This window comes from Brienomyrus brachyistius, unplaced genomic scaffold, assembly GCF_023856365.1.
Source record: "Brienomyrus brachyistius isolate T26 unplaced genomic scaffold, BBRACH_0.4 scaffold40, whole genome shotgun sequence".
Taxonomy (NCBI): domain Eukaryota; kingdom Metazoa; phylum Chordata; class Actinopteri; order Osteoglossiformes; family Mormyridae; genus Brienomyrus; species Brienomyrus brachyistius.
This window is the reverse complement of record NW_026042315.1, coordinates 2649288-2664734: the sequence shown is the minus strand read 5'-3', so window position 1 is coordinate 2664734 and position 15447 is coordinate 2649288. Positions and strand designations below refer to the sequence as shown.

Here is a 15447-nt window from a genome sequence, read left to right as displayed (position 1 = left end):
ACCAGCATTTATTTTTTAGGTTTGTCGAGCTCCGTCAAAACAGTTGAATTAGAATGAGTCCATTATGTAACTGGAACCCCTCTCACATGTAAACACAGTGACACGCTACAGCGTTGGTTTGTTGTCTGAGGCTATGATACTGACCATAAACACATTCTCAAATTTCACTGCACCAATCACAGCATATGCAGGCAGAAAAATGATAGCAAACAACATTCAGCATTAGACTGTGAAACCGTCTGTAATGTCTGTGTTTATCCAGTGGACCATAAATTAAAATAAGCTTTCCTATTTCAGTTTCTTTCAGATGTTATAAAGTAGTAAATAAAGAATCATATTAATTAACTATGTATTACTGACTATCAGACAACTTCAACAAGTTACCAAATGGATGCAAAATCAAAGATATTCATTTGCGCCTGGCACTAACCATGTATTCCTTCACAGTACTAAGCCATAGAAAGGGCCTCAATGAAACCCCTGCATTCCTGCATCGCAGATACTCTAATCTCAGCATTTATAAGATTATATTTGTACTACCTGCCAATTTTTATATTAGACGAGACTAAAAATTGAGAAATATCTATATGCAGAAGTAGTTTTTCCTGATAAGAAGGATAATATCAAGACTGTCAGCATTTACAAATCGAATTATGACACATCTGAGTAGCCCAGACTGTCCGGAAAACAAAGCCGTACAGCATATGTGGCTGACTAATGTACATACAGTGTAATAAGCTTATAATCAAATGGATAGAAAAACGCTCAATAATAGACAGGATTCAGAGGGTAAATAAGGTGCATCATGTGGAAGAGAAGTTAGGTGGCGTTGGGGTGCATTGTGAGTTTCATCTGGTAGCTAGAAGGGAACAAAAAGGGCTTTTGGGGGGGGGGGGGGGGTACTTCTCCGGCGGCTACATCGCTCTACCTTTTTTTTTAAATGATTTATTTAAAAAAAAATCTTTTCTCCTTACACTATAATGGCAGGTTTAGGACTAATACAGTACAGTCATAACCAGTGTCAAGGATTCTATGCATTGCTACACAGAGACAAGTCCAGATATTGAGCCCAAGGCTAAAATTGTGGTTTACTTACAAGTGCACTTTGCTGGGCAGTGGGGGTGTTTGTCCTTCTCTGCTCACATTTTCCCCTCTTATCCTGTCTTCTCCTCCGCAGCACTTCCTCCTTCTCTCTGTTGCTCCTATATTCCCTCCCCTCCAGTCATCTATGTTCTCCTTCCTCTGTGGTCTCTCCTCTTCTCCCATTCTTCAGTTGTACTGTCTTCTCCGCTCTCCCTGTATCCCTCCTGTCTTCTGGTCCTGTCATCTCTTCTCCAGTCATCCCCTGCTTCTCAGTCATCTCTGCATCTTTTCTCTCATTTGTTTGCTTATTCTTTGATTGTTTGTGTTATTCCTTAACTCACCACCCCATGCTGGATGAGTCTTGATGTTTTTTGTTCTTTTTAAAGTTAGGCTTATTCCTTTGTTTTTGTGCCATATCTTCTGCCCTCTTCTGGTTGCGGCAGTGCATGACGCGGGTGGAAAAATAGGGTTTATTACAACACACATCAAAACCAATAGGATCAGGATGGATCCAAAATAAACAGCAAATGTCCAGGAATGAACTAAATGATGGAATAAACACAACTAGAGAACTATATACATACATACAACATACAGCTATAATGAACCATCAAAGAACAGAAGCAGAACAGGCACTTAAATACACAGCTAACAAGACACAATGCAGGACAGTGAGAATCATAACCAATAACAAGGACTGAGGGCAACCCAGGAACAGGTGTTACAGTTAAACAGCACTGGTGAAATCAAAGTGACCTTTCAGCCACATGGTCAGCTCTGCATCGCCCTCTGCTGTTTGCATTAGAAGCTGCTTGAAATTCCCACTCTCCTTACCAACACCTCGAAAAGCCAGGCCTTGCTGTGCCAAGTACTTAACTTCAGAAGATTTTTCCTCACTTGCTGCTGCTCTTTCCAGCTCATCTGAAGGTTGAATATTAACAGGATTGATCTTCTGAATCCATGTCATCAGTGCTAATCTGTGGCACTGCCTGTCTTTATGTGCACTGAATTTCCCCAGTGCATTTTCCAGTTTCACATGCCAGTCTTCACAAGAGCTGAATGTGTCTTTCATGCCAGTTTAGACATTTGTGTTACAAATTATTTTGCACAGTAGAAACAAAGAACCCCCCTTAAGACGAGGGGGGGGGGCTGTAAGGGAGCCCAGTGTGATCTTTAAACCATTTCTCCTGAAAGCAGGGTCTCCTGTTTGATAGACGTGACATTTACATTTGGCTGATTTGGTGAAGGTCCAAGCTCCTCCCCCCTCCTCCCTAATACACCTTCATCTTCACCTGCCTGTCTGCTCTCTCTCTCTCTCTCTGTCATTGACTCACACTCAGTCTCCCTGCTTAAACGCCATATCTGAAATACACACCACAAGCCAAACTAAGAAACATATTAAACTAACATCAGGATCAGGCTACTGTAACGTCATTATTCACTCTTAACCATCAATATTTGCTCCTTTTCTCACTCCCCTCCATGTCACCTGCATTCTCTGCTGTCAGCAGCCTCTTGCTGTCTCTCCCTCTTCATCTTTACTCTCAGCACAGCAGAGTCTACATGAAAGCAGTTATCAGTAAACAAGTGGTGTTTCTTGGCATGATGCTCAGGAATGGATCTCTCAGGATTTGTTATCTGAATGGGTTGATTAATATATGAAGAACCCTTGACTCACATACTGTATACGTCTATCATCTGACTGGCACTAATTATCTCACTGTCTCTACTTACTTTCCTGCTTTTCTGTGGTTGCCCAAAAACTCACGATTGTCACACTTCCTCTTCATGATGACACTGTGAATAAAAGCTGACTGTAATAAAACTACCTTCATTTAAATCACACATTAATAATGCAAAATACCTTAAGTAAGCAAGTATAGCTTTCTACAGTAATAGAATATAAAATTAATTAAACCTATTACTGTCTATAAAATAACACATTCAGCACTATATCAGACTTTACATGGGCTTTCTGACCAATATAAATATACCTGAGTGAGCACCGTTGTTAGTTTCTAGGAGAATGTGCAGCTAATAACATCTCCAGGTAACTTAGCCAACGCAACTGCACATGAGGCAATTATTATAATTATAATCGTAGTAGGGGTAGGGGGCGCTATAGAGCGAAAGGGTGACTACGCCACTCTGTAACTGTCACTAAGACGGTTATTTTATAATCACCTTTTGCTGGTTTGATTTAATATAGAATGTATACTGTGAAATGTATGCCAGTGCCCTCTGCTGACTATTTAATTGATCCGTGTTAACCCTTGAATACATGGTCAGGTGACGGAATAGGGTAGGAGTAAATGCATGCTGGGAGATTCATGGAGTCAACTTGTGGTTTGTCGGCTTGTCACGGCAGGATCTGTAATAACTCCTAAGCATTTGGTCAGAAGGCGCAAACGGTAATTTATATTTATTGTATTTACTTGTTGTCTTGTATTGAAAAGTGGAATTGCGGTGATGTATGAGCCGCTGTTTAGCGGTAATATCATGGATCTTTTAGAATGTCTTGTAAGATTAAATGTAATGCAGGAATTTAATAATATGTTTATTTTATAGTTTTTCACGGTGTCTAGAAGAATAAAGACGGAATAAACTTCACCATCTGTCAGGCATATGTTTTCTGTACCAAATGAAGAACTTTTGGAGCTGTTATATCTTCTATGGTAAAGGTAACCTTACAGTAAATGACTTCTGCTGTGATCTGAAGCTATATAAAAAATTTTATTAAATAAGATTAAATTTACCTTCTGCGAGGGGCACCCTAATATAATGATATATATAATAATTATAATATGATGTAATTATATAATTATAATAAATGTAGTATAATTATAATTGTGCCCTATTCAAACAATAAAGAGAAACTACATGCAGCACTGAAAAACTATTCCACGGCCAAAAAAAATGTAAACATTCTTTCTATATCAGAAGCTAGTCTCTGACTGAAATTTCTATAAATCTTTATATAAACTGATAGCAATTAACCTAAGAGTGCATGCTTGGATTGTAGTATCTGCATGTACTGTGGAACTAAAAAGAATCATAATCAACATATATAATTACGTAAACGAAAAACAAATACGTTGCATTTTGCTTAATAGTTTTGCACGTTGCCATAATTTATATTTAATTTAAAGTATGAAGCACCCAAGCAAAGTTTATGTTGAAATAATACTCAAGATTCTTAAGTCTTAGCTCTGGCACAGTGGTGGATCTAGAAAATTTTACATGGGGTGGCGAGAGATTTTAACAGAGTGGCATGGAGGTTCAGTGAGAAACCGACTATCATTCAGAATCGTGGAGCTCAGGAGCATACTTACACTGAAAAAGTGACAATTTATCTAAGCATTTGGACTCTCATGGTTAAAACAATGCTGATTGTACTTTTCATTATCACTGACCAGTTGTTTTTCTTTGTTGTGCTGTGCAGCAGAATGTTTCACAAACATATCCAAATTAAGAGCCTTTGCAAGCTGATTCTCAATGCTCAGCAGAGTTTCCAGGTCCGCGGTGTTCATGTCCAGTTGTGCTATTTTGAAAACATAGTTTCGGGTAAATATTAGGAGGTCATGGGTTGCGGATTTTTGGGTTGATTTCATAATGTTATACAGCAGCAGACTGCAAGGGGAAAAAGAAACTAATTATTATCAGTGCAAGTGGCTCCTAATCCTGAGTAATGCTGGATCTCTAGCCACCTAAAGTAAGAGACAGATGCACACGGAAAGCAGGGCTGCCGACTACCATGCATCTGGCATGACTTTCACGCTCTCAGACACTCACACAAGGAATCTTCCACTATATTATTCCACTATAAGCCTAAATGTAGCTACATCAGAAGCGTTGGTGTAGTTTGCAAACCCTACATACCATTTAGAACAGGGGTCACCAACATGGTGCCCACTGGCACCAGGATGCCCCCAAGGACCACATGAGTTGTCCACGGACCTGTTCTAAAAATACCACAACTCACCAGTGGGCAGTGACTAAAATTTCATTTTATCTTGTTGCTATTCTTCTTTAATCACATTTGTATTTATATAGATTTGAAAATGACAATATCCAAAAAAGGATTTAAAACGTGTTTATTCTACATGAAGTTTAGATAAGTTTAGGTAAAGTCTGTTCTGGTAGCCTTTGTATGGCTCAGTACCCGTGAAGTAGCTCTCAGTTTCAAAAAGGTTGCTGACCCTTGATATATAGTATACCCCAATCATGGGTGATATATCCTAATCAGTAAAATAACAGTCGGCTAAATTCCGCATAGTGATCTCATTAACTGCGTGTTGTTGCTGAAATACATCACACAGACGTCGGGGGAATGTCGAATCATCAGAATATGTAAGATTTATACATTTGGTTAAGCTGAACGCATTTGCTGTTGAATGCAATTCCTATCACATTAACAATTACTGGTTGAAAAATGAATTGCTGTTAGTGTCTTAAATCATACTGCTGTAAAAGTAAAATTTACAAGAGAAATCAATATGCTTAGAATATGGGTTAAGATGGAAAATAATTTTTCCATCCCAATCCCAATCATGTTGATGCAAATTTACAGCAGTGTGGATTCTCAGAAAAAAAGGTACTCTGACATAAAGATCAGCAATACAGTGTAAATAACTTTTAATTTCACATTGTCATGCCCGGCTCGTTCGCTCCTCCTGTGTAACACGCCCCCTGCTTACCCACGTGTGTTTCCCGGATCGTACCCAGCTGTGTCCGTTTTGCTTTCAATCAGTCCTGTGCATTTAAGTCCTGGTCTCCCCAGTTTTCCTTGTCTGTCATTGATGTCTGTAGCCGTCCTGTGTTCCCTGCCCTGGATTTTGATTAAACCCCTTGTTTCGTCCCGAATCCTGCCTGCCTGCTTCCTGCTTCCCCGCTTGCCCGCACGATCGCCGCTCTGCCCGCGATCGCTGCCGTACACCCGTGACACACATTTATACAAAAAAAGGACAGGGCATTTCGATGATAAAATCTGTAGTGAACAATAAGTCGTATCAAAACAAAACCTGGAATTCGGTCATGCTACCTTAAGGTTAAACATTACTTTGTGCAAAGTTCCTTGTTCTGAAATAAATACTTTCTGCAATAGCACATCCAACCATATTCACACAGTCTTTATCGTTACTTATTTATTCAGCCGTTTTTTTCTTACTGACAGCATCTCATAAAAAGGGTCAGTGCTCACAGCAGCAGTGATGCTCTGTATCCACTTGTCCTTCTCCTCAGGGGTTGGCGCCGAGATGCGGTACACCACATGATTTCCCTCTCCCAGGCGGCCGTCCGCCTCCGTTTTGCAGGCTTTCATCAGCTGTCTGCTGTTGTTAGGGATGTACAGTTCAAAGCAGTTAGGCTTCCTGAGATCATTCACCTCACGGATGCTCAGATTCTCCAGCGGAATGATCACCCTGGGTTTCTTATCCGTAGTATGTTTAAAGTAGTAAAGGCAGTTATCCATCAGAATGAACCACCGCCTTTTCCATATTTTCACCCGTCCTCCTCCCAGTTTGAAGAGCCAACCCTCTCTGTCAGGGTTGAAGAAGGCATTATTCCCAATGTCTTCAGGAATCTTGAATGGCTCATTCTTTATGCTCTTATAAAGATTTCGGAGGAGTTCATCTGGCAGGTTGCCTCCATCATTGATTCCTCGATTCATGGAGATGAACCTGTCCACACTGGGCTTGTCTCTCACATTTGGATTATGAAGGCTAGTGTTTAGCATGATTATGGAAAATGAAAGTACATAGCAGGTGTCAATGTTCTGGAAGACTCCAGGATTACATTGACAGTACCTCTGCGCAAAGGCCTCCATCATCCTGTCAATCTTTTGTGCTTCTCCTGGCAGACGGAAACTCCAGAGGAACTGCCTGAGAGCCTGTACCAGGTTGAACCCTGCGAATTCGTGAAGCCCAAGAAATGTTTGGAGGACTTGGATATTGAAGTCGTCTCTCTCACCCAGGTAATCCCCAATGGCTGTTTTGTTCAGCCCCTCTCCCTTGTATAGGAGCTGGGCGATGTCCTCAGACGTGTGCCGGAGAAGATTGTTTTGTACCATGAACAGGATACCCTTCTTAGGGTCCATGTTGAATTTCTTTCTTCCCATGGCGACATGCCTATTCTTTTCTAAGATTTGGCTGCGTTTGGTGCTGGATTCAAGGCCCTCCACTTCCATGAGGGCCTCTCTCAGCGCCTCCCGCAGCCTCTGGATCTCCAGCAGAAGGGCTCCTTTCCTCAGCCGGATGTCCTCAAGTTCAGAGTGCTTCTCTGGACTCAGGTCCATGGAGACTGCAGCAGACAGGAAAAGGAGATCGTCAGCGGGTGTGGAGCTCAGCAGGTTGGCCATCTCTGCCAGTTTGGTTGTTGGTTCAACTCCCATGGCAGAGTAATCGTAACATTGTTAAGCCCTTGAGCAAGTCCCTTAGACCCAAGTGCTCTGACCCCAAACTCTCCTCACTTCGGACAAAAGCATATGCTGAATATATGTAATCCCAAAGGGCAGTTACAGAAGACCCCAGGACCGGAGTAACGTGGGAAGCAATTACTGATGCCTGGAAGCTTTGGGGCATGCAAATAAACTGCATCCAAAGGCAAATGGCTAATAAAGAATGCTCTGAATGCCAGGCATTCGTCCAGCAGTGAGATCGTAGAGATAATGAATAAAGATAGAAAGTGTGAATAAAGATAAAACATTTTGATTGTATTTGCGAAGCGATGCTGGATGCGCTGAGCTCGCCGGGAAGGTCATGTGGTCCGCATTCCCTCCCCATGCACACGTGATCAGCTCAATCACACCGAAATTGTCGGTTTGCTGCCCTTCAGGGAAACAATCTAAAGGGTGTTACGGGAAAAGTAATCGATGCAAGAGCCAATGATGTTCTCCTGGTGCCTACCCGTGTTTATGTTATCGTTACTGACACAAACAATGATGAACGATAATAAGCATTTATAAGCCATGATGACCGCACCATTAACGTGGAGTTGCACTAACGTCTGTTTTTATAGCTAACCAACAAGTCAACCTCTCACCCTGGTAATGCAACAGCGCCGTTTAAACAATACGTTTACACCAATCAGTGGCCTGTACTACGAATCAGGGTTACTGGCTTATCGGGGTAACTTGACGGATTTAAGGTACCACAGTTTAAATGAATTTCATATTTGTTCATCGGGATGCCTGAATCGGTGCTAATCAGTACTACGATGCCAGTTATGCAATGTAGTTTTGATAAAAACTTTTCTGTCATTTAACATAAGAGGAAAAAAATAATTATACTGTAGTCAAATTGGCTAATATAAAATGGTTTAAAACTGTGACAAATTTTGCCTTTTTTTTACAGTGTATACTTCCAGTCACAAGGTAGCAGATACGGATTTCTGAAATAGCAAAGATAAAGGTCAATGATTAATATCCCTCATCTCTTTTAAAACGATAGGTAAGATGCTGTTTTGATATCCTGTCTAGGGTTGGAGTGTAACAGTATTCACGGGAAAGGGGAATGGGATAAAGGGACAAACAGGGTGAGGGCAAGAAGGGAACACCAGTGGACAAAGGGATTTTTTTTGTATTTTCATTTTTTTTCATGTATAATACTGACACTGAACAAATAACCCTGTGCAAAAGACTTTGGGAGTGACCACAGCCAAAATAACAAACAAAATCCCCAACTATCAAGTGCGACCCACAGCTAATCTCACCTAAGTGCAAAAGAAAAGGAAACCAAAAGACAAACACTCCACCTCACTCCCTAACCAAATAAACAGAGTCCAACACACACTTGCAAAACAAAATAGCAGTCACTCCCTATGCAGCAATACAATCACACATACATAACTTACACACAAGTCAAAGCAACAAGGGGGCTAGTGAAGACGTAAACCAAAGAAAACCAAGCGGGGAGACAGCAAGCCAAACTGAGGTCGCGGGGGGGACCGGAGCCTGTCCTTGGAACAACAGGCGTAGGCAGGAACCAACCCTGGGCAGGAGTCAACACTCTGCAGGGCGCAAACACTCACAACTCAGATTTGCCAATTAACCTACCCTGCGCACTTTTGGACTGTGGGAGGAAACCGGAGCCCCTGCTGGAAGTCTTTCCCCATTCACCAGATTATATTGCCAGAAGACTGAAAATTAGATATCAAATACTAGAGTGACATAAAAACAAAAAACAAGTTTGCTTGTAATGAGACGCAAAACAGAAGATTATCTCTTTTTATATTTTGAGAAAACATTTTAACATTTATCCAACCGGTCAAATGGTTTAATACTTCATACAGCAGCATTTCTAAACTCATTCCTCAGCCCACCAGACAGCTCCACGTTTTTGCTCTGTCCCAGATCCCTGCATGCATGAACCAAACAGTCACCTTTTACTGCTGTGCTGAGAGCTTGGACAGAGCAAAACTGTGGATCTTTGCAGTGGGGTCCAAGGACTGGGTTGAGAAACCCTGGCATAGAGAAGACTGCAGTGAGAGCCAAGAAAAAAAGAGATTAGAGAGGAAGGTAAAATACTTCCATTAGCATGGCAAATAAGCTGCAAGTACAGACCCTGTGCTTCCATTACAAACAAAAAGCCTGTATGACCCTCCTAAACACACGTCAGATTAACTTAATCAGGGGAAATAAGCATAAAACTTGGCAAAGACTAGACTATGAAAAAGGAAGGTGAACATCATACTTACACGAACTTCTGCTAAAGCAAATGGACAAACCCCTTTTAACTGAATGAAGTTACTTTAAAAAATTAATAATCCAAAAATAAATCAATAAAAATTAAGAAAAACACAATCATGCTTTGAACTAATACTGCAGTCAGTCCTAAATGTTCCCATGACATTCTTTTCGTCACGACGCACACTCGGTACATACTGGTTAAAAACCATTTATAATCCTTCATGTACCAGTCTATGATGGAGCACCCCAACCTGGGCCGCCCATCCAACATGGCAGATTTCTGCCCCTGGCCCCGGAGACTAGCTGACTAACCTCAGGAAACAGGGAACCAGGGGGACATGGGCCGCTGACTGGATGGGCGGCTCCAGAATGAGGTGAAGCAGAAGGTAGACTCCACAGCAGAGGACCGAGGAATGTAGACCAAAACCAGGGAACCTGAAGTGGCAAGAACACAAACCAGGACAGACATATAAAACCCAAGCAAAGGCATCAGTGGCACAGCCCACCAGCTTGTGAAAGATGGCTACCTGGCATCATGAATCCCTTAATCAAAAACCTTTGTGGTGGCAACTTTGCCACCCAGGACTGATCCCTCCTAAAGACCTCAAGTTTCAATGCAAGGTTTCTGAAATGTTTTGAAACATCAGTCCATGTGACTGCTGTGGTATTGTTCCAGGCAGGGAAAACAACTTAGGAGAAACTTTCCGTGCATGTTGGGTGTTTGTGGTACTGTTGGGCTGAGGGGGTAATTGAGTGACAATTAACCTTTGAGATCCAATTATATTATTTAAACAGGTTAGTAGTTAGACAGTGTGATTTAGATGAGGATAAGGATGTTTTATTGTCATTACAAAACGTGTTCTACATGAAGGGAACAAAATGAGGCACTCAGATCCGGTGTATTAGCAAAAATAAAATAGAAATAAAATCGAAAGAACAATACAATGAATAATATGGTAAAAATTAAAGTAAAATAGAATAAAGACATTAAGATAAATTCCATTAAACCCTCTGGGCCAGGCGCTCTGCCACTCTGCATTGTATTCTTTGCATGTACAACTTTGTACTCCATAATTTTAATATTTTATCACGAAGCCTGAAGAGCAATATGAACTGTATCATGCTTTAAGTAAATTGTCTCATCCTTTATTTGACTAAAGTATATTTAACTTCTACAGAACTTTGCAGGCTCATCTAGGATGGAGAATTTCTGCTGCTGAGCGCATTAGAAGAGATTCTCAGAGGGAGATACGAGTCCTAGGTGCCTGCTGGGTACATATTGAAGACAGAGTTAGGACCGACTCCAATAATTCTGCACTGTCTCCCAGATTAGAGGAAAAAAATGTATTTTACTGAAAATTTCATTTATGAAATTTTACCTTAGACTTGGTCAGCAGCCATGTGGATAAATTTCAGAACTACAGACGGTCTGTGGGTTGGGGGGGACAAGCAGGTTGGCCGGTGGGGGCACGCGGAATGCTCCTGGGGGTGTGGTGGGTGTGCTTATATGATTTACAGGAGCCGAGGCTAACAAAGGCACTAATCTGCACAAACAGCCTCCTGTACGAAGTTTTACATGAAAAGGGGCCATGGGCTTGTTGGCGCCATGTTTCTTAGCAGACTGACTAATACAGCCAACTGGACCGTCTACCTCTTCAAAAACATCAAAATGGGGTCAAAATGGCCCCATCTGTGTTAATTTGCATCATTAATTATGGCATAAATCAATACATTCCAGATGAATTTTAAGGTAATTTCAACAAAAGCCTGTAATATCATTTTCGACCACCATGTGACACCACAAGCCGTTGGAAAACCACTAAGATGTCAATATGAGATTTGGCAGAACTGAAAATATGATGTTAAATGTATCACAGTGCAATAGTTTTAAAAATAAATCAATGACTTTGCATGACAATTTTATGTGTTTTGTCAAATAAAAAACCTGAAGTATCTGAACAATTTTATGTGTTTTGTCAAATAAAAAACCTGAAGTATTTGAACTTGAACTGATACTGAGCAAAATATTACCTCTTACTTATATGAAGGTTCGCATTATCTATGATGTAGAATAAAAGACACAAGTAAACAATCCATTTCTTTGTTTTAAAGAAACAGATTAGCTAAGAAAACCAATTGCCACCCTGTGGAATCAATGTGCATCACCTGTCTGTTTGTGGCCACTGCCCCGTGCACAATCTGCCACTGAAGATCCACCGTGTGCTTCTCAATGGGGGGCTTGTACAGGGACCTCCAACATCCCCGCGGGGAAGATCCAGGCCTCAACAAACCTGACCACCTAGAATCTGCCAGTCCACTCAGTGCCCGAAAATGCAGCACTTTAACACAAGCCTGGTACAGACCTTTCTCAGACAAATCTCTAAGAGCCACCTGCTGAGGAGACACGAAAGAGAGCAGCAAACCCACCTCCTCCCGATGACCCTCTACAGCAGGAGGGAAAAATGGGGACTACTGCCTCCTCCCAACTCAAGCACATTCTTAGTTACCTCTGGTAGCGTGCAGACAATGTCCTCCAAAGCTCTCTGAAGAAGTCTGGGGGAGGGGGAAACATTTCCGCATGTAGGGGGCCAGTGGCATTTAATTATTTACAGAAAATTCCATAGAGCCAATGTAGGAACCTGAGGTCAGTTTAACACAGGTCACTGTCCGTGGTGCTGAAACCTTTACTTGATGGGCTGGTCCTGAACGAATACAATGGCTGGCCAGCGTTCCTCACTATGCGTTTCCACTGACTGACACCTTCACATGTAATGTGATTGTTAACAATGAGGAACATTTTACAAGTTACTACAGGAAGCAATATTTACATGCCTGTAGCTTTCATTTCTCACCACAGAAAACCCCAAAAAAAAAAGAAATAAGAAATACATTCATGTTATATCCAATATATCACTTCCTCATTTAAAATCACAAAACATATCTGACTGTTAATCTCTATGTTTTAATAATTTCAATAGCATTGCGTGATTTGCTTATTTTTTTCAAAAGCCACTGTGGAAGCGAAATTTAAAGAAGTTTGGTCCCCTTATAACAGCATTGGGTAAGAGAGCCGAGGGCTGCTGGGATTATTCTCAATGTCTTGTTGGTGCCGTGTGGGTTGTGCTGCACAAACAGCTTCAAGTTATGAGATAACATGAGCAGATGCCATTACGTCATTAGTGCTACACAAGATATTGTCATGACCTGGCTCAAGGCCATAAGAAAAAGTGGACCAGTGTTAAATCACTGTGACCTCACACCTCTTCAGATTGCAAGCCCATTTAAATGGCACAGAGGTACACAATGGGTGGCCTGTATCTGATTCACTTAATGTGCACCAAAGACCTCATATGAGAACCACAAGAGCCACCCCAGATTTACCCACCATCATGAGAAAGACTAAGATCAACATGAATGAAATGGCCTATTTTGGTGTACAATCACCCCCAGACCACTCTGACTGGCTTTGGGTTTTTGAGACAATATGAGAAGGGCAGGTGCCCTTTTGCGTGGAATGTCTCCAATTCCTGTTTTTCCTTCTTCCTCTTTTTGTTTTCTTCAAGTGCCAACAAGAGAAATTAATGACAATGCCAAAGCATCTGTAATTGCAACAATTTTCTAGGAGAATGGGTGTGTTTTTTGACACAAGTGCAGGGGTGCCAATATTTTTGGCCATGACTGTAATAGTTATTTGTGATTTGTAATAATTATTTAATTTTATCGATCCATCTACTTACCTACACTAAAAAATTTACTGTTGGATGTAATTAATTTTAAGTGGTTACATGAAATTACTTTCTAAGAACATTTTATTTTGTAATTCAAATTTTTCTTATTTTTCAAACCAAAAAGTTACAGCACTCTCATATAATACACTTCAGCCATTCACATTTATAAAACAATATGACCAATCATATTCAACCTCCCAGCCATTTATCCTTCAAAAACATGGCCCTAGAAACATTCCCACATTTTCATTATATCTCGTTTCCCATTTAGTCTGTCCAACATTTTTTCATATGAAGCTGCCTTAATCATCTCATCGGTCCATTCCTTTATATTGGGGATTGTTGAGGACTTCAAATGCCTTAATATTACCCTCATGGCAGTTATGAGTCCCACCATCACAGCCTTAAACTGTTTATTATTCACCTTTGGCAATTCCACTCTATCTCCTAGCAGACAGAGTCAGGTTTGCAGGGAAAAGTAAAGCCTAGCCATTTGTCCAGGAGATCAAGAACTCTACCCCAAAATGGATATACCTGAGAGCACTGCCACAGCATACGTAAATAAGCCCCCACCTGCCTTCTAAAATTCCGAAACACTGATCAGTATTAATTAGTCCAGTTCTATTTAGTCTAATTGGTGTCCAGTAGTGTCAGTGCATAATTATACACTGAATAAATTTACCTTTTACTTCCCTATAATATTTCCCCACTCTAGTAAGTATTCTTAACCATTCATCTTCTCTATTTTAACACTTGTGACTCAATGCCTCAGTTGCAAAAACTTCCAAAAACTCCCTCCTCCTCCTACATCATACTTACTCTTTAAGTCTGATTATGACATAAACATCCTATTTACAAATAAATCCCAAAGAGTTTTCACCCCTTTGGATTGCCATTGTTTCCATACTTTTTCCTATTTGTATTTGAGGATTGTGCCAAATTGAGGAATATGGCTGCATGTCATGTGATACTTTAAGCTTCTTATGTATTTTGATCCATATATTCCTCGAAAAAGATATTATCGGGTTTGTGTTTCTTATATTGTCCCCCCATTGTGACAGAATGTACAGAGGTTGAAATAGTGAAGCCAAATTGCTCTCGATAGCTATCCAGTCCACATCAGAATTCACATTCTTCCAGTGATAGTAGAGTTTGGCTATTTCAAATGACATGCTATATAATCTAACATCTGGCAATCCTAGACCTCCCTTGTCTCTGGGCGAAGTAATTTTAATCCTATAGGTTTTTTTCTTTCCCAAACAAAAATCTTTTACTATACTCTCATAATGTTCAAATATCATTTCCGGAATATTAAATGGAAGCATCATAGAGAGATAATTAACTTGAGGCACCACAACCATTTTAGTAACATTAACTTTCCCCCCATAAGGATAATTTCAATGCTTTCCATTTGTCCATATTAGGTTTAATTTTGTTCAATGAGGGTTCAAAATTCTGAATTATTATTTTGTCAATATATAAACAGATTTAAATTTCATGTTTATAGTTCAATTTTATGTTATATAAACAAAATAATTTTAATACAGTGCATTTTTTTTATTAATTCAACAGCACCCATGTTCAATCCACTTAAGTTTGGAAGGTGTATTGGAAGGTAACGCAGATATTTCTTAAGTGGGCATCCAGAGATATCGTCTCCCCTCCAAGCACCCCTTTTCTCCACTAGTTCTGTATGGAGCTCAACAGGAGGAATGGAGAGGTAGATAAAGGGGTTAGTCTCAAACATAATGTAATGCAAAATAAAGAGTAAATACAAGTGCCATGAAGCAGAATTGAGCTCCAGCAGGCCTCGACTTACAGTAAAGGAATTGTAAGGCAGACATGCTAACAAAACAGCTTTACATTCCCAATTCCAAACCATTAATGGGCAAACTTAGAGTGACGACGGCTAAAAAAAACCTTAGCTATAAGTAGGAATGAAACATTGTGAAA

The 15447-nt window shown here is 40.5% G+C and overlaps 3 protein-coding genes across 4 annotated transcripts in view; 1 reads left to right on the top strand and 2 right to left on the bottom strand.

Moving 5' to 3' along the window:
• Positions 1-15447, bottom strand: part of LOC125722597 (uncharacterized) — a 426618-nt gene that overhangs the window by 16069 nt on the left and 395102 nt on the right. The window lies entirely within an intron of this gene.
• Positions 1-15447, top strand: part of LOC125722566 (cytohesin-2-like) — a 227538-nt gene that overhangs the window by 31043 nt on the left and 181048 nt on the right. The window lies entirely within an intron of this gene.
• On the bottom strand, positions 6224-7366 carry LOC125722608 (cytohesin-2-like; the record flags this gene model as incomplete). Its single annotated transcript, XM_048998797.1, has 1 exon — positions 6224-7366. A coding segment is annotated over one exon (1143 nt), but the record flags the coding sequence as incomplete, so codon positions are not given.